At 39.6% G+C, this 23,154-nt stretch overlaps 1 protein-coding gene across 2 annotated transcripts in view; it reads right to left on the minus strand.

Moving 5' to 3' along the window:
- VWA2 (von Willebrand factor A domain containing 2) overlaps positions 1 to 23,154 on the minus strand; it is a 1,170,846-nt gene that overhangs the window by 421,595 nt on the left and 726,097 nt on the right. For both annotated transcript variants that reach the window (XM_044055935.1, XM_044055934.1), the window contains one exon: positions 6,615 to 6,748. In XM_044055935.1, coding sequence (XP_043911870.1) covers positions 6,615 to 6,748 — 134 coding nt within the window. The remainder of the gene's footprint in view (positions 1 to 6,614; positions 6,749 to 23,154) is intronic.

Below are 23,154 nucleotides of genomic sequence, written 5' to 3' on the forward strand. Positions count from 1 at the left end.
GTTAGGATATATTGGTAGTGTTTATTCTTTTCCAGTTACTGAAGAAAAAGGTTTGCTAGAGCTTATTTTTCTTTTGGATGGGTGTCAAGACTCAATCTTGTGAAGAGAGGTGTATTATATTGTAAAGAAAAAGATGGAGGACTAGGTTTGGTAGACCATCCAGTTTATTAAGCTTTGTTACCTTTATTTTGTGTTCTTAAAAAAGTTAGGAAATATAATACTGGATACTGCAGAAGAATTTGGAGTGCGGTATTGGAAGAGAAAAACAGAAGAAGGATCTACAAAAGGACAAGCAAGGTTATTAATAAATGATAAAAAATAGAAAACAGTTTGGAATGATGTCAAAGGTTCAAGAAAGGAGTGGTATGAGTTTATTATGTAGAATTTGTATTATGTGAAAGTACGGAATGATAAAATAGATGTGATAAATGAGCAATAAAAGAGAGAAGGGGAAAGTTTAAAAAATGGTTTTGGAATGCATGATTTTATGTGGTATCAAAATGAAACATAAGCAACTGAAAGACAGTGTATTTAGAATATGCAACATTAAAGAGACCATAGATCATTTTTTTCTTAAATGTCAAAGAAAAAAAGATATATGGAATTTATGTCCAAAATAATTGAAATATGATTTTTTTTTCTAATATGAATATGATAATTTAAGGTTATTATGGTGACTGTAAGGATGTCAATCATGAATTATTTGGCACAATTTGTGTTGATGCAGTGTGGATTCTCCTTTTAATTTGTCCAAATCTTTTGGGTTTCTAATAGCATGACTGCAATGGACCCCATTCCTAAGTCAAAGTATGATTAAAGTTCATGAAATTAGTATTGTTTCAATCTTTGATGTTAGCCAGAACTGTTCTTTGCAGCACCTGCAATGTGCCCAGAATTGATGCCGTCTGCAGTTCATACGGAGTTACACGTATCGGTAACATGTCTATATAAGGCTGTAACTTTTTTATGAGGCCCATTGCTCCTATTACTACACGTATCGGTAACATGTCTATATAAGGCTGTAAGTTCTTTTATGAGGCCCATTGCTCCTATTACTACACGTATCGGTAACATGTCTATATAAGGCTGTAAGTTCTTTTATGAGGCCCATTACTCCTATTACTACACGTATCGGTAACATGTCTATATAAGGCTGTAAGTTCTTTTATGAGGCCCATTGCTCCTATTACTACACGTATCGGTAACATGTCTATATAAGGCTGTAAGTTCTTTTATGAGGCCCATTGCTCCTATTACTACACGTATCGGTAACATGTCTATATAAGGCTGTAAGTTCTTTTATGAGGCCCATTGCTCCTATTACTACACGTATCGGTAACATGTCTATATAAGGCTGTAAGTTCTTTTTTATGAGGCCCATTGCTCCTATTACTACACATATCGGTAACATGTCTATATAAGGCTGTAAGTTCTTTTATGAGGCCCATTGCTCCTATTACTACACGTATCGGTAACATGTCTATATAAGGCTGTAAGTACTTTTATGAGGCCCATTGCTCCTATTACTACACGTATCGGTAACATGTCTATATAAGGCTGTAAGTTCTTTTATGAGGCCCATTGCTCCTATTACTACACGGCAATATGTCTATATAAGGCTGTAAGTTCTTTTATGAGGCCCATTGCTCCTATTACTACACGTATCGGTAACATGTCTGTATAAGGCTGTAACTTTTTTTATGAGGCCCATTGCTCCTATTACTACACGTATCGGTAACATGTCTATATAAGGCTGTAAGTTCTTTTATGAGGCCCATTGCTCCTATTACTACACATATCGGTAACATGTCTATATAAGGCTGTAAATTCTTTTATGAGGCCCATTGCTCCTATTACTACACGTATCGGTAACATGTCTATATAAGGCTGTAAGTTCTTTTTTTATGAGGCCCATTGCTCCTATTACTACACGTATCGGTAATATGTCTATATAAGGCTGTAACTTTTTTATGAGGCCCATTGCTCCTATTACTACTGGAACTGTCTGGGTATCCTTCCTTCATACTGCCCTCATTTATGCCTGCAAATTCTGGTATTTTATGACTTTGTCTCTGTCTGTATGTAAAATACTGTAGTCACTGGATATAGCAATTTTAATGATCAAGCTACTTTTGTCTTCTTTTCATGAACAACTGTATCATTTTTTCTGGCATCTATTTTTTGAAGTGTTGGTAATAGGTGATCCCGTGGAATATACGTCATCATTCTTTATAATGCTTTGTGGCTCACGTTCACAAAGTTTCTCGGCTACTTCAACATTGTAATGTTTGCATAATCCCAATGCAACAGTCTTGTCACATTATCATTCCTTTCAGTACACAGACCCTCTACCATTGGTGTATCACAACCAGCAACATGCTGTGTGACTGTTTCCAATTATGTTTTATAAAACCTGCATTTGTCTGTTTCTCTCACATGTTCAGTGGGCTTTGTAAACCAAGGTGTATGTAGTCCACTATCCTGGGTTGCCAATATTAACCCTTTATCATTTGGTTTAAATTCACGTTTCCTTAACCATTCCTGAGACAGATCCTGATCAACATGAGGTTGTTCCAGGAGTTTTCTTTACTTGCATCGATGCATTTTCCACATTTCTTGCCTTCTTATCTGATCCTTCACATTACATTCTTTCTTTTGTTTTTCTGGCACATTTAATTGCAGCCTGATGTTGTCTCCTTTTGGTTTGATTTCTATTCCTGTTTATATGATTCTGCTAAACTAAGCAGGGAAGCCATCTTACAACTACTCTCCTTATGTTTTAAAACTTTCACTATGTTTGGATCTGGTGAAGTCAGCAGATACGTATGTAGTCCTACAACTGCAGATCTAGATATGTAATTAATGCCAAGGAGACCATACCTCCTTTAGAACGAAGAATATATAATCTTGGTATGCACTGATTTTTATAAATCATTTGGTAAGCATGAAGAATTGTTCTTGTTTTCCTGTCCAGCTGATATAGTATACCTTTTGGGGCCAGTTAGTCACTCTAAAACCATAAGTTAGAACAGGAAGAGCAAATTTGTTTACAGTTTGGACTTTGTTCCTAGAAGTCAGGGCTATCTGGACTGTGTGGCATTTGAGATGTCAGGAATTATTACATAACCAGATCTGTGATAGATAGACAGATAGATAGATAGATAGATAGATAGATAGATAGATAGATAGATAGATAGATAGATAGATAGAGACACATAGGCAGGTAGATGGATGGCAATTCTTAAAATAAACAAATGGTTATAGAGGAAAGGCTGGGGTGGATGAAGGTGAGGTAATATTGATTATGATTAATCTATATTTGCCCATAGCCTGACTTTCTGAGATGTAGGACTTATTTTTATATTACATTACCTTGTTTTGTTTCCTAATGATTTTTTCATATAGACGTAATTTATGTGTCTTGTTAAAACGATCTTTTCAACAGGTACTGCAGGATCTTCTACACACACCTGAGCTACACTGATTCAGGTAGAGGGGACCTCTGTTTTAATGTCTTATCTAAAGGACAACACACTCAGGAGTGCAACCCCCCCCCCCCCACCTTATACTGCACTGCAGTGCTAACAATCCTTCTACCAAAGGTGAATGTGTTAGCTGTGCACCACTGACAAATGCAGAATTTAAATCAATGACACAATATTCTTCATGCAACATGTTTCAGATGACTTTCTTAAGCTCATGCATCACAGATGCTGGAAATGAAGAATAAAATTTGCATTCTGTGCCACAAAGACAACTTTATAAAACAGAGTCACTTCAGAACCCAGAGTGGTCAGTTACAAGGTTACTGCTATGAATAGACAGCTACAAGGTGTGTTTGTGTGTGTGTGTGTGTGTGTGTGTGTGTGTGTGTGTGTGTATATATATATATATATATATATATATATATATATATATATATATATATATATATATGGTTCCACCTGCGTTTTACTGAACATACATTTGTCTAACAAACGCACAGAGGAGTGATTTAATGTCGATGGCATTGATGGCTAAATGGTGGATATGTCGATGGTATGGAATGTCGAGACAGGTAAGTGGGGTTGAAGGATGAGAGCGCTTGCATGCAAGCGTGTGCGAGCACACATGTGTGTGTGTGTGTGTGTGTGTGTGTGTGTGTGTGTGTGTGTGTGTGTGTGTGTGTGTGTGTGTGTGTGTGTGTGTGTATTTGAGTTAGAGTCTGGGATGAGTGAAGGATAGGTGTTGTGTGTTGTTGTGCAAGTTTATGTATTTTAGGGTAAGGGTAAGGATTCAGTTAGAGGACAGATGAAGTGTTGTTTTGTGTGTTTGTGAATGTTTCTGTGTCTGAGTCTGTCTTGTGTAGTGGCAGTGTTACGAGAAGGTTTTAATGACATTAAAATGTAGGATTAAGGTTGGAGTAAGGGACAGCATTAGGGTTAGAGTTATAAGGTGATGCAGGGGGGTGGACCCCTTTTTAGTAATGGGTGCTAACCCTAATGCTACCCCTTGCCCCAACCCTAACCCTATACCTTAATGAGTAGCTGAAAAAATTTGGTGAGCTAAGCAGATGGTTGACAGGTATGCGAGATCCCACAATTCTTGAGGAAGGTGAATATGCCCTTCCCCTATATTGTGTGATCTTGGAGTTAGTATATATAATTACCAGGGAGTGTGGGGGCACAGGACTCCCACTTGGGGGTGCAGGGAGGTTTGCCCCCCTGCAAAATATTATTTTTTTATCTCTTTTTTTTTTTCTTACTTTAAATTTTGCAGGCACTGAGGTTACTGCCCAGTGTATCAGCATGAAGATGATTGCATTATTGACGTTTTGTGGTGGATGTTTTGAACAATGATGTTTCAGTCTTTAAGTAAAATTCACATATACAGCATTTGGATAAGAAGTTAAACTGGAGCCCCATCTGCCTGAGTGAATAGTAGCTCAAGTGGATGCAAAAATCCTACTGCACCTGTTGAAAAGAATAGAAAAAGTTCCCAAATCTTTCATCCACCCACAACCCCTTTTCCCCATTTTACCATTTTTATTTCATGTCCTCCTGTCTGTCCACCCACAACCCCTTTTCCCATTTTTGCACATGGGGTCAGGGTGTCACTTCAACAGTGAAATATGCCCTAGCCAAATTTCCTCTAGTCAGTACGAATACCACCTCAGGTCTCCCATGGAAAGAGGACACTGGCATACTGGGAATAACCCAACTGACAAAGGATAAAAGAAAGAAAGCAAGCAAATAGGAAGCAGATAGCAAACTAAGGCATTCTTTATAAAGATAACTGGGTTCCCTCAGTAAGTTCAAGTACTGGACGAGCAACCCTTGGAAATGTGAAAACGTATGTGAAGTTTGGGGAAAATATATGTAACAAGACTAAAACTGCTGTATCCTAGACAATTCCTTTTTCTTTGAGATAGAGTCAGTCTTTAAGTAGGTGGGGTGTAGAGAGTGCAGAAGGAGAAAAACACTTTTAATGTGTGATACTGACTTTTACATTTTGTTGTTATTTTTCAAGAATTTTATTAGCTTTAGGATTTGCACTGCTGAGTCTTAAACTTCCTGCAGGCCAGCAGATAACCGTCAAATACAAAACTCATTGCACACCAAAGGAGTAAAAGGTCACTGTGACCAAAGCTTTTTTTGTCCCTTTGAACAGATATGAAGCAAACCCAAACTGAGAGTGATGCCAAAATACCAACTGCTTAGTTTATGGCTTGCTGAAGCTCTTTGATTCTAAACCCCATGGAGGACCCCCAGATTAGTAGCTCACCTCCAACACACTCCTACTGAAATTGATACAAAGGTCTGCGAAAGAAACAGAAAACATCCTGCACAAAAACGTAAAAAGAAATATTCACAATGTTCAGTGGTATCTGGATTTAGAACATGCAACTCATTTACACTCTGATACCAATGTCAAGGCATAGTGGGAAGGAGACCAGACTATGATAGTTGACTTGGGAATGCTTATCTGAAAAGCTGGCCGGGGGGCTATGATGCAGAACCATTTCTGCTAGCTCACCTATGCTACAGAAGTGTGTGTGTGTGTGTGTGTGTGTGTGTGTGTGTGTGTGTGTGTGTGTGTGTGTGTGTGTGTGTGTGTGTGTGTGTGTGTGTGTGTGTGTGTTTGGTGGGGGTTCCGTTTAAGGATAATCAGGTCTTGGTGGAGACAAAGGACTTTGGCACAACAGCATGTGTTTAAATAATGCATGCTACGAACTGGGAGAAACAATGGGACAACATATCAAAAATCTCGGCACCCTCAGGATAGTGCCATACTGAGAGTTCCTGATCTCCAATCCATCTAATTCCTTGGTTGCATAAGGTTTCCTTGCTTTGCTAAGTCCAAGTCCATGAGGAGTAATTTAGACAGATACTAGGAAAAGTTGGAGAAAAATACAGAAGATGGGATTTGGGAGTCAGTTGATAGCAGACAGCTGCACAGAGACAAAAAAAAATGTAAAAAAAAATTATTTATTCCCTACCACATTACCGAATCTATAAACACCTGTATATGTCATACAGTTTTGGATCAACAATCATGTTTCTTCACTTTTACGTATTGCTTTAACATATTACCACCAGTTACATAGAAATTTTATAGTAATTTGTTAAACTCACCCTGCCTGGATTTACATCGAGTGCATCGCAGAGTGTGTACGCAAAGTGCTTTGATCGCTCAAAACTTCCCTTGCCGATGCTGTATGAGCCATCTAACAGTATCAGGACATCTATTGCTTCAGAACACTGCATCACTGAGAAAGATTAATATATTTTATACCACAATAAGCACAAAAAAAGCAAATTAAGCTATCATATTTTTTTCTTACAGTCATGTTGAACAAAATGCATTCAAAAGTCTCAAGCATTATTTAAGTGTCCCAGATTAGGTGCATTCAGACAACATAGATTAATAATTACTTGGAAAAACAGTCAACAGAAAAAAATTCCAGATACAGATGACTTTGTCATGAGAAAAAATGACAGAGGGTGAGACAGTCTCAATTTTGCTTTAGAAATTACTCTGTACTAATGTTGACTGTGAGATTTACATTACAACACTATCCTGGTAAACCAACTGCAATAAATAAATAAAATAAATAAACACTGCTAAACAGACTCTTAAAAGGGCAGGAAGGTAACAAGAAAATATTCATGGAAAATGCTTGCACCCAAGTTACATATTGTCAGTCTACAAGCATTAATATCCCAGATTTCACAAGCCTTCCAAACAGACATATTCCCAAATTATTTCTTAAGACACCCATAGATACCTTGTAGGAAGATGAAGACTGCTCTCTCACCAGCACAAACAATTCTAGGAAAGTATAGTTATGACAGGAACACATCATAATAATAAATATTCAACCACATTTCTGTTCCTCCACTCACCGGCTCTACATACTGACACCAGCAGATGGTGCTGTTCCAGCTCCAGATAGCTCTAGTCTCTCTCCGCTGGCTGACATTCCTGGATCACATGTGGAGCAATGCTGGTACTTAATAGAACGTGGGAAAGAACTAATCTTTTGATTCAAGATTACTGACTCTTACCATTCAATTAGAAATCATTTTACAGGACCACGACCCTGGTCATCTCAATCAGTATTCAAGCAAGGTCGGTTGCTACTCTAACAAGGAAATCGGTGCTTCAGTTCTGGTGGGTACTTCACTCTAAAAAATGTCTGGATTTTCACAGAATGTCCAGATTTTTGCCTCATGTTTTTGGACTGCTTCTCATAAAATTTGTGTTCTTCTGGCAAATCACTGAGGAATAAAACCACTACATAATGTTACAAAGACATACGTTTGGAGCATTTATCCCTGGTCCTCAGCTGAAAATTGGCTTTGTTCCAAGTCGGACTTTCCTGGTAAATAAATATTAAATAAATAAATAAATGACAGACATTTGCATTTGATACTTCATATACTTCTAAAAATGCATGCTAGTTTATGAGGAACATTGAACATCTCTCCTTAGGTTTGGGCCATTGAGCCCCATTATCTTTGGCTCTGTCCAAACTTGTTGCCCTAACAGGCTGTACTTGTCAGGAATTTTGAATCACTCTGCCAACTGCATCTGTGTGTGGAGTTAAAGAAAAGTAATAATCCATGGAAAGAGGGCGTTGCACCCTTCTGGAATATCTTTGATTTAGGAATGAAACCTGGCTGAAAGCTTTAGGTCAAGAAATTTGTTTTATTCTTCACTACAAGTCAACTACCTGACTAGCCTGAGGAAGTGCAGTGTACAGCATCTCTGCATGCTAGTTGAAAATACCACAACAGTATTTAACATGTTTTTTTTGATGAGGAGAAAGACAAAAGGCAGAATTTATGAGAGAAATTCAGTAAATATTCCCAGCCCAGAAAGAGTTTGTCATTTATTACACATCTTTTCTTTACAAACACACAAGGTCCTACAAACACTATAGATCCGCATGTTTCTGAACTGAAGAATAAAGCCAAAGACTGCGGATCTGGTGACCTGAATGAGCGTCTTGAAATGGAACCGTCTGCAGTATGAGAAGTTATGAAATAATACTCAGGCTTTTACGAGAAACAGATTCGGCTTTATCAAAAGCTGAGCTGCAAATGTGGGCATAGCAAGTTAAATTTACTGGTGCAAAGATAACAGAATTAACTGGTGAAAAAGTATGCATAAAATGTGAGTCAAATAATAAGGCATATGAGCAGCAAAGCCAGAATGTGTTGTAAAATGAATGGATATAAAAAGAAAGTAATGAAGCAATGCCACACAACAGACAAAAACCCAAGATGAGGTCCCAGCGTTACTGAAAATGAAGCGAACAGAAGGTGTAACTATAAGCACGCCAGAAAGAATCGTCTTGCTTTTGATCACGCTTCCAGAGTCTATGCTAAAAAAGAACATTTCACTTAAATGTACAAAAGGAAAACAAGGATTTACAAACTGTACAGCACAATTATACAAATGAATTGTTGCACCTGAGTGAATAAACTTGATAATGCGAAGTTTGAAATGCATCAAAGACAGTAAAACAAACATGAAAAGTAAATTGTTGGGAAAAAATTACAGAGAATGGACAGGACAGAAGGCAGTATCTTGTCAGAAGATGTTTTTAAAAATGTGGGCCTGGAACTGAAGACATAGTTGTATTTACAGTACTTCTAAAATCATCGAAAATGAGAAGTACCCTACTGGAAGAAACATGGAAAAAAACAGCTTTAATCACCAAAGGGTAAGTGCTTTCAACCTTTCTAGAAAGCCTTCCTCAGAACAAATAATCACATCCTAAATGCTAATTTTATATTGCTACCAATTAATCACGGTGGCTCCAGTAGTAGAGGTGAGAGATGTCATGAACTGTTTTCAGGTAGCAAGTGTGCCAAGAGTGTTCCTCAACAAGGCATGGCTTTTAAATGACTTGGAAGCATCTTTACTAAAACACAAGCATCTGCAGTGGGAATTAGCTTTTTTTTAACTTCTGTCTTGAAGCCAAAAGAATACCGCAGAATTTGTGGGTTTCTAACAAACCCAGTGGGTACTTTGGCTCATCTTTTCAAACTAAGTGGAGAGAAATATGTGAAGCCACGGGTTTGTCTTTGTTAAAGCTGTTAAGGGAGTACCAGTTACAGGAAGAGACCAAACTGTCTAAATGGATCAATGGTCTCTTAGACAAGCTTTCATTGGCAGCAACAGCAAAAGAGATAAATTAATCTTTACAGAATATTAAAATTAAAACTGATAAACTCAATGGCACACTTAGAAACAGGAGAAGAAAATCTACAGGGATCGTGTGTATTATGACATAAATGAGCATTCCACCTTAAATGAGTGTAATGACTTTTCTATTCACTCCCAGGAATGTTTTCAAGTAAATGACGTTATTCAGCAGAGAGGACGGCAGTCTGTGAACAGTACTGAACCTGTTGTTGCCCCACTCACCAACAAGGAAACAGAGTTTACACATCCGATTACAGGTAAGATTTATCATTTTGGTGCTAAAGCCAATTGTAGGACTAGAAACATAGTTTATTTAGTTAACTGCCAAGGGTGTTCATGCTATTATGTAGGTAAAACAAATTGTATGTTCAAGGTTAGAATCTTACAACACTTATCGGCTATAAGAACGAAGAATGAGCATAATGCCTTATACAGACATTTCCAGCAATGAAGGGCATAACTTTATTTTTAGGGCAATGTGGAACATTAAATTGAACACTAGGGGGGTGATATAAAGAACATCACTGAGGTTGAAGAAACTAAATGGATAATAGAGCTTTCAGCCCACAGATATCTGGGGCTAAATGAGGTCATACTGATGAAACCCGCCCTTAAGAATCTGCAGGTGCAATACTGAATTGTGATTGGCTTACATTAGGTTTAAATTTAAAAACACCAAATACACAAATTATCTGATGAAGGGTAGGAGCCTGAAAGTGCTTATCTCTGTGTGGATTTTTCATCTGTACTTTTATTGTTTTATATTGAGTAATTAAACGGTTCATTTTAGTGGTGGCCTGCTGCAGTTTTTTCGTTTCCACTCACAAACAAAAAAGTTTTTTTGTCACCTCAACATTCAAAATGATTAGAGGAGTGAAGAGAGAAGGGAATCAACTTTTCTGTGGATTATTCTGTAAGAATGAACAACTGTGCTTTGGAGGGCAGCAACAAGGGACAACCGAGGGGAGTTTGGGTGAAACCAGTGTGCCCACAGATGCACAAGGATCTGTATCCAATGTATCAGAAGAAAATGGACAACAGAGTTATTTTTTCAAAAAGGTAATGCCTAAATACTTTAAAGTGTATAACTTGTCAAGTAGACTTTTTACGGACAAAGAAAAAATGGTTTTGAGCAAAGATTTTTCTTTTGTTCCATTGTGTAGCTCCAATGTAGTACAAACTGTAATAGACCTTAAGGTGTACACTCGTAAATTAAATGTAAAGCTAATTTTTGGTGAAAACATCAGAGAACAAAAATCTGACTTTGTGGTTCATAGTGTTTACAACCCCCCTTTACATCCTGTGATCAAAAACTTTGAAGAGGTATGTGAAAAAGAGATGAGGGAATTGTTAAACACTAAAAAAGTAACAAGTTTTACAACATGTCCGAAGAGGAGAAGAAATGTTTGACATCTATCAAATCATCTGCTTATATTAGAGTGATGAATGCAGGCAAAGGGGCGGGGGGCAATGGTTGTGGTTAACAAAAAAGATAATGTTAACAGTATGCAATTATTCTTGACGGATTAAACATATTATTAAAAAGTTTGCAAAAGTCAAATTTTAAGAGCATACATATATATTGACCAATGGCTTCATTAAAATCTGATGGGAGGTGTGATTTCAGGCACCATGTTTTCTTTTTTCAAGTGTGTAAACCTAGGATAGGCAGTCTTTTTCGGATACCAAATATACATAAGGATGACAAAAATCCTCCTTACAGACCTACAGTTTCTGCACCAGCTTTGAAGTTAGAACCACTGTCTAAGTTTGTAGCTAGAGCTTTACTTAAATTGGTTCAAAGGAGTGCTTCCTTCATTAAGGATTCTTACGATTTTTTGTCCAAAATTAAGGGCAGAGTAGTGGGACCCAATGATTTATTGGTGACAGTGGATGTCAAGTCGCTATATGCATGCATTCCGCATGAGTTGGAAGTAGAATGGGTGGGACACATGTTGATTCAAAGTAAGGATTTTGAAGTGGGTGAATGTAAAGTCATGCTTGAGTGTATTGAACACATTCTCACCAATATTTTTTTTTCATTTTTGAAGGAGAGTATTATTTGCAAACAAGTGATGTAGCAATGGGACTCAGGAAGGCACCCAATTCTGCTAACCTAGTAATGATCTATTGGGAGCCCCACATCTTGTCCAAATAACTAGCTATTAAAAATGTTAGTCATTACTACCATTTCATTGATTATTTGTTTTTTGTTTGGGAAGGGGATGTAGGTGGTTTGGATGTATTCATGAATACTTTAAATGGTAGTACTGACGTTGAGTTTTTCTTATGTTTGTGACATTTCAAGCATTGTTTTTTAGATTTGTAAGTGTTTAAATGTGTTGACACTTTTAAGTCAGGTCCTATCATTAGCTACAAAAATGTGGCTAGTAACAGTTTGTTACATTCTTCTAGTATGCATCCAACATACATGAAGTATAACATCGTAAAGGGACAGTTGGTTAGGTTAAAAAGGCTGACTACTGACCACGCCTTTTTGGATAGGTTTGTGGATGAATTACATAACAGGTTTAGACAGAGGTTATCCTTCTAGAGTTGTTAAGGAGCTATTGCAGAAAGACATTGAGTTTCATGAAAACACCTCCAATACAAGGGATTGGTCAACCTGTATGCCGTTAGTTTTTACAACTGATAGCGGGCCATTAGAAATATTAACAACAACTGGAGAATTTTAAGGACACATAGTGAATTGATGTCCAATTTGGGTTCAGAACCACATTTCATCAATAGGAGCGCAAATAATTTTAAAGAACTATTAAAAAAGGGAAATCAAAATTCTGAGAATGGGGGAACTTATGTTCAAGTGCCTCAACTGTAGTTTTCACAGATACATCAATAATGCTCCTTTTTGTGAGGTCATTGTTAGTGACAGAATCTGGCCAGTGCCTGGGTTGTTCAATTGTAGTTCCAACTTTGTGATTTATTTGGCTAAGTGTTCTTTGTGCATTGCACTCTACACAGGGAAAACCAAAAGACAACTAAAGAACAGATTGCACGAACACTATTATACCATTAAAAATAAAAATGTTGACAATGCATTAGTTAGAGGTGTTTTTTCACATAAGGGGCACACCAAGTTTTATTTTGCTGTCATTGATCATATATCAGATCATTTTAATGGGGACAGCGAAGCAGAGTTATTGATCATATATCAGGTCATTTTAATGGGGACAGCAAAGCAGAGTTAAATTATAGAGAACTTAGGTGGCAAGTATTGTTTAATGCTTACAACCCACCGGGCTTAAATGCTGGAGTCAATTCTAAAACAGTTTTACACAGAAAGTGTTGATAGATGCAAATTAATTTTCATGACACATACATATAGATATATTTTTCACTTTTTTTTTTTTATTTATGGACCCTAATGTGAATTTTTTTTTATTTTGAGTGTGTTTGTTTAAAAAAAAAGATTTGTAAGGATTTTTTATGAAGGGTCATTTGATTCAAGCAATCTGTTACTTGATTGGGTGATACTTAATTGGTAGGAATATAAAATTAGCATTTAGGATGTGATTATTTGTTCTGAGGAAGGCCTTCTAGAAAGGTCGAAAGCACTTAACCTCTGGTGATTAAAGCTGTTTTTTCCATGTTTTTTCCAGTGGTACTTCTCACTGTTGGTGATTTTCAGAAGTTTATTTTTTGTTTCACCCATTGGAAGCTGGTTTTGCAGCAGTTGTGGATTTTGTATTTACAGTACTAACATATTCTGGCCAACAACTGGCACCACTGGGCCAGAAATTGCTGACATGTTAGTAAAAGTAGGAAAAACATTCTAACTTTCTTTTCAAATAGCTGCACTTAAAGAAGTGAATTCTCCTAATATGTTTGGTTGTGTGGCTTATGAGAAGCTAGAAACAGTGAAAATAATTCATAGTGCAACACCAAAAGGCATAGCTCATACACACAAGTAGTGCAGAGCTGCCATATGTAATGCCCAACCTAACAGTCTTAAATAAGATGACACTAACATACCCAGTCCCGGGGCATCCATGGATTGGAGTGGGAATGGATTTTATGTATTTTAGAGATGCTCATGTATGTGGATTATTATTTCAAGCTGACTGAAACAATCTGGCCGACAGACACAAGAACTGATATTAGTACCTTGAAGTTAACATACTCAATACAGGAGATATCTTATGTTCTTATAACTAAAAAAGGTCCACAGCACACAATCAGAAGTTCACTTTTGATATTATAGTTACTTACTGACTGAAATATTTCAGTTTGTCTACAAATACTAAACAGAAAATGCCTGAATTTACACTTTTTTAATTTATCCTCACTTTCCATACTTTGTTTAATGGCTGCTAGCCTGGTATTTGTTGTTTCACTTGTATTTTTTATCAGTATCTTACTTTCAGTCTTTTTTGTCTGTGTTCCTGTTCTGCGTACATCACTTGCTACTTTGTCTAATAATACTATTTGTACTGTTTCCCTGCACACACAGACATCCTGATTGTAGTTTCCTAGCTGATGTTTTCATATTTGCATTATTTGGGAACAATAACAGCTTCTCTTTCTCATTATATCTGGATGGTCTACATACGTGTTCCCCTTCACTAACAGTGTGTTTGGTTTTGTGCACTTTTCTTACACACATCCTAAGTGTACTCTTAACACCCCAAATCATCTTTTTCATTGTCTGAAACAACTGCATGTGGAATGAGAGTGCTGTTTTCCATATGAACTTCCTTGTTCAGTGACCACTGTTTCTGTGATATATATATATATATATATATATATATATATATATATATATATATATATATTTTGTTATTACTTCATAACAGTGTACCTAACGGAGAATACTGGACCAATACTAACCAACCTTTAAGGTGGGCTTTTGGCTAGTTAAATGCTGAATGTTTAAAATGGGCTTTTATTTTGGCTAAGTAAATGATGAATGACCGCCATCTATATTACTGGATAAAGGTTTTATGCTTTAGATAAAAGCTCAAGTAGTTAATGTGTCCAAGAAGAACATGACATCCTGGCTATGTTGTGGAGAGCTCCTGTTAAAGCTGAAACCCTGACCATTCATGTAAATGTTAATTTTTTAATTTTCTATTTATTTCTTCATTAACCAAGAGGGGACACTGATCTGTCTGGGCTATTTTCAGACATGATCCAGGACAATATAACAATAGGTAAAACACAAGCTGGACAACAGCAAAGAAAAATGCAAAACATCAGTCAGTTCTCACTCAGAACTAATACAAATATGAAAATAAACCAAGTAACTGGTGGTATATAATGCATTTCCTTGACATATAATTTAAACATGGTATCTGAGGCTTGTTAAAGATAAGGAAGGAAGTTCGACACTGAGGAACTTAATGCAGAAAAGTGTGGTCACCACTGCTAAGGTTACTGGGGGGATGAAAAGAGTAACTCAGCATGAAGACAGCAGATCAAAATACATGAATGGAGGGCAATAAGCTTAGGGAATATATGACTGACTGAAGGTAAGGTAGACCAGGTTGTACATTTTTGAGCACAGGTAGTAGTTACTGAAGACATGAGTGGGGTACGCAGTGACCCTTATAAGACTGTTACAGTGACACTCAGCTGGCACACTGCAGAGAGGCCATGCTGAGTGACGTATTCAGAAATGGAACTGCTATGCCGGAATGGTCAGCAGGGGAGGTGATGAAAAAGATACTGGCCAGCTCTCCTATCCCACTGGCATGGTGTAGGCTATGACCACTAGTGGACATGCCTAACAGGCTGCCACATGTTAAAAGAGGACTGACACTAATCCACAGTGTGTGCTGTACAGGTGAACGCATGCTGTGAAATAATGCTACTGCTTGTCACTTTTCTGAGTAGAGATTTTTACCAGCTACCCTCAGTATGGTGGCTGCCTCTTTATCAATATATGTCCTTGCCCTTGTAGCTGGAGAGCTAGGCATCACTCCCCCTCAAGAAGTACGGAAGCTTATGTGGTTAAAGGTTACTTCTGGGATCATCCAGTAAGCAGTAACTGGGGTACTCAGGATGGGGTGTGGTCGACAGACCATGATGCTTTGCCAGAGATGGCCTGCACCTGTCACCCCTGGAATTCCGGATACTGGCTGAGGTTCTTGCCGCCCCTATAGTGCCTTTTTTAGGCAAGATTCAAATGACAAATTCACCACCATAACAGGAACAGGCAAGCAAAAACTGAGGGTGATGCTACTCAATGCTAGAAGTCTAAATCTCAAAATGCACTCACTCGAGGTACTCCTTAGAATGGAGAACATTGATATCTGTGCAGTGACTGAGACCTGGTTCAAGGCTCCAGAGAGCACCCCTGCACTACCAGGCTACAACTCATACCACACTTTTCGGCCATGTAACCTGGACTAGAACACCAAAGGCAGAGGTGTGTCCATATCCATTAAGGATATCCACACCTCCAGGCTAGTTGCTCAGCATAATGCATCCGAGGTTATCCAGGTGCAACTAATTCTGGGCAAAACTGCAATCCAAATTGTAGCTTGCTACAGATCCCCCACCATGCCCCAGGATTCCCACTCCTCTTTTCTTGATGTACTGGAAAATATTAGGGTTCAACCAAACACCCTAATAATGGGCGATTTCAACTACCCCACCATTAACTGGGAAAACTACTCATGTACCAACTCCTTCGCTCAATGCTTTCTGGACTTCATAAACTCCTGGATCAACTTATCCACACCCCCACCAGGGGCAACAATATCCTAGATCTAGTAATTACCAACATGAGTGACTGGTGTTCCACACCTGAAGTCAACACCTCATTGGTCCAATCTGACCATAAGCTAATCACCCTAGATATCCACATCCTGCCCCACCCCCCATTAAGGAAACCACTGTAAAAAATTTCTCCAAAGACAACTTCATGCTTCTTAAGACAGAAGTGGTGAACTTCATGACACCCATGCAGATGAGCAATACAGTTCTGACTACTAAATCCTACACAATTGCACTTTATAAGCACTTACACGCGTGCATGGATCGTGCTATCCCAAACAGAACCAAGAAGCTACCTCCAAAAAAAGGAAGCCAATCTGGTGGTCCCCTGCCATAAACAAACTGTACAACAGAAGGAAGAAACTGTTGCAAAAGAGAGTAAAATCCCATGAGTGGAGGAGCTCCCTGGTCAGTCTCAGTAAAAAGCTATGATCCCTGATAAAATCCTCCAAAACTAGTTACGAAAACAAAATCACCACTGATTCTAAAGACAACCACAAAGCATTCTATAGCTATGTCAAGAATCTCAATGGCAACACTCAGATCTGCTCTGAGTTACAGCACAATGGCACTAAATATACAAACCCAACTGATATTGCCAACATCCTGGCAGATAAGTTCAGTGCTAACTTTACCCACTTCTCACCCGCTAAAGGGCCCATCTGTATACTGGAAGAATGTAAAGTTCCTGTAATCACAGCTATACAGTTAAAAACCACACTCTCCAAAGCCAAGAACACAGCATCCATGGGACCAGACAACATCCCAGGCTGCGTTCTACATGAACTACAGAACAAACTGGCACCCCACCTAAGCACCATGTTCAATCATAGCCTCACCTAAAGCTTTGTGCCCGCTGAATGGCACACAGCAACAGTTAGCCCACTCCACAAGGAGGGAGCCACCACAGACCCTGGGAACTACTGCCCCATTAGCCAGACGAGCCTGGTCTGCAAAGCCATGGAACTTATAAACAAAAACATTGGTAATCTCCAAACTCTGGACCCCACCCAGTTCGGGTTTGTAAAAGGCAGATCATGTCTCCTAAACCTGATAGACTTCTTTGAAGCAGTCACCAAAGCCGTAGATGAGGGTAAGGTGGTTTACACAGCCTATATAGATCTTGCCAAGGCTTTCGACACCATCCCCACTCTGGAATTATAGATAAACTCACTAAACTAGGTATAAATCCCTATGTCACAAGATGGGTTACCAACTGACTCACTGACAGAACCCACACTGTGAAAACAGCAGACTCCAAATCCAACTTCAGACCAGTGTCAAGTGGAGTACCACAGGGTTCAGTCCTGGGTCCTTTCCTGTTTGGTATCTACTTCTCTGACGTACAGGTTAACACAGAAGGTCTTTGGCTAATGAAGTTCACAGATGACTGCAAACTAGGAGCCATAATTGAAACTCCTAACGATGTGGACATCCTACAAAAGGGCCTCACTGAGACAGATGCCTGGTGTCAAAGCCATGGCCTCAAGCTCAATGCCAAAAAGTGCATTGTCATCCCCTTTGGTAAAAACTCTGTACCCATGAACTACAACATAGGCGGTAGTATACTTAACACCGAAAGTGTGATAAAAGACCTTGGGACACAGGTGGACAGTAATCTCTCCTTTGATAAGCACATCACCACAGTAGTAAGGAAATCCTTCTACATGGCACACCTCATCAGAAAAGGGTTTCTCATCCAGAAAAAAAGAGGTCATTGTTCCCCTCTACTCATCACTCATTAGACCCATTATAGAGTACAATGCCCCTTCTGGTATGTACCTCACAATACATCTACAACAACTGGAAAGGCCACAGAAATACCTCACAAAGAGGATTACCGGCGTCAAACAGATGCCCTACGCAGACCGTCTCAAAAAACTCCAGCTTTACTCCATCACATATCGCCTACTCAGAGGTGATCTCTGCCTAACATACAAAGCTATGTCAAACCCAGAGCTGTTGGACATGCTCCACTTAAAGAAATCCCAATCCCTCCGAGCTACACACTCTAGGGACCTAAACCTTGTCACCACAATAAACAGAACATGTCTGAGGGATAGATTGCTGTCACAGAGACTTCCCATACTCTGGAATAAACTACCTATCTATATCAAACAAAGCTCCTCATTAGCACTCTTCAAAAAAAATCTTGATGATTGGATGGGAAATAGGAAATTCACCCCGGGGATCATTTCTGTGGCTCTGCTTGACAGTGGCACAGGAAAATAATTTTCTTTGGTGGCAAAAGCCAGGGTACTTTTTTGGCTGGGATTGTATAGGTCCTAGGGCCGATAGCCTAGTACATACCTATGAACAGAGTAGGAGTGGAAGTTATAGTATACCAGGTGAGGAACAGGAGATGCACATAAAAACAGAATAATGCTGCAGTGGCAATCAAAGTGAAATGACATGTGGAAGGATGCACAAACATTGTTTAGTAAAGTGTGAAAAATGCCACCCAAGGACTTTATATTCTGAAAGTATTACTCACTTTGTGAAATCAATACTTCCTTGGACAGAGTATGCTTATCTTTTGGAAAAAGAAGATGCGAAACAGTATAAGCTGCTCTTCACTGTTACAGATCTTCTAACAAAAGGGCACATTCAAATGGAAAAACTAGAAGTCTTCACATCTGTGTTGCTTTGCTGTGTCAGATTTAAAGTTGTTCTTAACTGAGAATAAGTATGACTTAGGGCAGGATTTTAAGTATGATTTAGGACAGGACTTTAAGTATGATTTAGGAAAGGACTTTAAGTATGACTTAGGACAGGACTTTCTAAGTCTGGCACTGGGCCCAGCAGTTTGAAGATGAAGATATTGCGTCTGCGGACAGAAGTATGAAGAATTAAGGATAAATAGCTGGGCATTCACTGCAGACATCTGTGACCAAGTTTATATTTAAACGTACAACCATTGCTGTGCAGTAGAGAGAAGAGGCTCACTCTATACCTTAGATGACCTTGGTTTGATTACTGACTTGGGTGACACAAAAGCTGGCTGTAGAGGGATGGGCATGAGTGCCCAATGCCAGTGCCCTTACTCTACTCTGAGAGGTTGGGGTGGGTCCAATGCCAGTGCCCTTACTCTACTCTGAGAGGTTGGGGTGGGTCCAATGCCAGTGCCCTTACTCTACTCTGAGAGGTTGGGATGGGTCCTGTTGCAGAAGTGCCACCTTGGAAGAAAACTTCAGATGTGCAGTCCATGTATGTTTGCAAATGTAGCACAAAGAGTTAAGCTTTGTTCTACAGTCCTGGGTTTGAGTTCTCCAACTCTCTACTGTGTGACAATAAGATAGTCATTTAATGATATCATTACTGTTACACCCCTGCATATTATCCAAATAGTACTCTAACATCATTCGAAACGCAGCTAGACAACTGGATGGGCACTCATGAACCCTCCCAGGACCTATGTTGTGTGGCACTCTTTGAGAAAGGAGGAGCACACTGCAACCTGTGGCAGACATACCATCAGTAGATGGTCTGAACACACAATGAGCATTTAATCCTGGTATAGAAAGTGTGTTGTTCTAATGATGGAACAATGCTTCAGTGATGACAAAGGACATGAGGTGGCATTTTTTTTGTAAACACTTCTAGTACTTAGCAGTACCACCTTAATATCACTCTGGCCTGGTTTGGCTAGATTTTTGTATGGAGCAGGTTCACATCACCTAAAAAGGCAATATTAGAGCATTTAAGGCTCCACAGAGCACCCCAGCACTGCCGGGCTATAAATCATACCACACATTCTGGCTACAGAACATGAACAGAAACACAAAAGGAGGGAGTGTATCCATATTCATCAAGGATACCTACACCTCCAGGTTAGTGGCGCAGCATGATACCTCTGAGATCATCCATGTGCAACTAACATCAGGCAAATCTACAATGCAAATTGTGGCCTGCTACAGATCACCCTCCATGACCCAGGACCACAACTCCGCCTTTCTGGAGACACTGGAAAACATGAAGGTCCTACCGAACACCCTGATATTGGGTGATTTCAATTACCCTACTGTTAACTGGGAAAGCTACTCAAGTACAAACTCCCAGGTCCAGCGCTTCCTGGAATTTATCAACTCAAATGCCCTGGATCAGCTTGCAAACTCCCCTACCAGAGGTGAAAACATATTGGACCTGGTCATCACCAACATGGGCGACAGGTGTTCCACACCGGAGGTCAACCTGTCACTGGTTAGATCAGACCATAACCTAATCACTCTGGATGTCCACACCACACCACCACCTCCAACCAAGAAAACCACAGTAAAAAACTTTTCTAAAGCAAACTTCACCTTACTTAAGACAGAGGTAGTAAGTTTCACAGCCCCCACGCTAAAGGATAACAGTGTCCAAGATGCAGGAACCTTTACAAATGCACTCTATGAGCACCTACAAGGATGCATGGATCATGCCATCCCTAGCAAAACCAAGACTCACTCCCCTATGAGAAGGAAACCAGTCTGGTGGACCTCTGCCATAAACAGGCTATACAATAAGGAGGAGGAAACTAGTTCAGAAAAAAAACAAATCCCAGGAAGGAAAGACATCCCTGATCAGTATCAGTAAGATACTAAGGTCCCTCATAAAATCCTCCAAGGCTAACTTCAAAAGAAAAATAGCCAAGGATTTGAAAGATAACCACAAAGCCTTCTTTAGCTATGTCAAGAATCTAAGTGGCAACTCGCAGATATGCTCTGAGCTAGTGCAAAATAGCACAAAATAAATTGAACCCACTGATATTGCCAACATCCTGGCAGATAGATTCAGTGCAAACTTCACCCCTCTCTCACCCCCCAAAAGGGCCCACAACAATACCGGAAAAGTGTAGTGTCCTGGAAGTCACAGACACACAAGTGAAAACGGCCCTTTCAAAAGCACAGCGTCAATGGGGCCAGATGGTGTCCCAGGCTGCGTCTTGCACGAACTACAGAATGAACAAACCCCCCACCTAAACACACCATTCAACCTCAGCTTCTCCACAGGCTACGTGCCCATAAAATGGGGCACAGCAACGGTTATTCTGCTCCACAAAGGAGGGGCCACAACTGACCCTGGTAACTATTGCCCCATAAGCCTGACTTGCCTGGTCTGCAAGGCTATGGAACGCATCATCATGGAACTCATTAACAAAGACATTGGGAACCTCCAAACACTTGGCCCAACCCAGTTCGGCTTTGTTAAGGGCAGATCATGCCTACTAAACCTGGTTGACTTCTACGAGACTGTTACCAAGGCCATAGATGAGGGGAAGGTAGTTCACACAGCCTACCTTGACCTTGCCAAGGCTTTTTCCCCACTCGGGAATTATAGAAAAACTCACCAGCCTGAACATAAACCCCTACTTCACAAGATGGGTTGCCAACTGGCTTACAGACAGAACTCATATGGTAAGAATAGCAGGCTCCAGGTCCGACTCTAAACCAGTCACAAGTGGTGTCCCACAAGGCTCAGTCCTGGGACCCCTACTGTTTGGCATATACTTCTTAGAAGTACAGGCAAACACAGGAGGACTATGGCTAACCAAGTTCGCCAATGACTGCAAACTGGGAGCCATAATTGACTCTCCGGCTGACACGGACATTCTCCATAAGGACCTTACTGAGACGGACACCTGGTATCAAAGTCATGATCTCAAGCTAAATGCCAAAAAATGCATAGTCATCCCATTTGGGAAAAACAAAACACCCATGAATTACCACATAGGTGGCAGCCCCCTTAATACAGAAGAGGTAATAAGAGATCTGGGGACCCGGGTAGATAGTAATCTCTCCTTTGACAATCATATTGCCAAAGTAGTTAGGAAATCCTTCTATGTAGCCCATCTAATTACTAAAGGGTTTGCATCTAGAAATAAAAAGGTTATAGTGCCCCTCTACTCATCACTCATCAGACCCATTATAGAGTACAATGCCCCATTTGGGATGTACCTCACAAGACACTTCCAACAGCTGGAAAGACCACAAAAGTACCTCACCAAGAGGATTACTGGCCTCAAACATATGTCCTATGCAGCCTGACTGGAAAAACTCCAGCTGTACTCAGTCACATATCACTTACTCAGAGGTGATCTCTGCCTGACTTACAAAGCCATGTCCAGCTCAGAATTGATGGGCATGCTCCACCTAAAGAAATCCAAGTCGCTGTGAGCCACTCGCTCTAGTGAGCTAAACCTCACCACGACAATCAATAGAACATGCTGGAGGGATAGATTCCTGTCACAGAAACTCCCCATGCTTTGGAACAAAATTCCTAACTACATTAGCCCCTCACTAATACTCTTCAAGAGAAACCTTGACGAGTGGATGGGTAACAGAAAATACACCCCCTGGGATCACTTCATTGGCTCTTCTTGACAGAGGCTCAGTTAATTAATCAATGGGGCGGCGAAAGCTGACACACTCTGGCTAGGCTTATAAATGCCCTTGGGCAGATAGCCTAGTACCTACCTATGAACCTATAAAGTTTTGGCCTGTGTACAAAAGCCCTGAGGTAAAAGCTGCAAGTCTTTCTTGGAAAGCAGGTAGAAATGTCAGCCACCTCTCTCAAGGCTAAAACATATTAGACCCCCCCCCCTGAATAACTGCAGTTACTAAGCTAATTGGTTAATTGTTAAAGTCAATCATCTTTTGTTTGTACTGAGGAATCATTCTTGGTGATGGTAGGATGATGCTTAAGACTGGTTATTTGTTGTGCAACAGGTTGCCCACTCAC

The sequence above is a fragment of the Protopterus annectens genome, chromosome 14.part0, assembly GCF_019279795.1.
Source record: "Protopterus annectens isolate FY-2018-M chromosome 14.part0, PAN1.0, whole genome shotgun sequence".
NCBI lineage: Eukaryota > Metazoa > Chordata > Ceratodontiformes > Protopteridae > Protopterus > Protopterus annectens.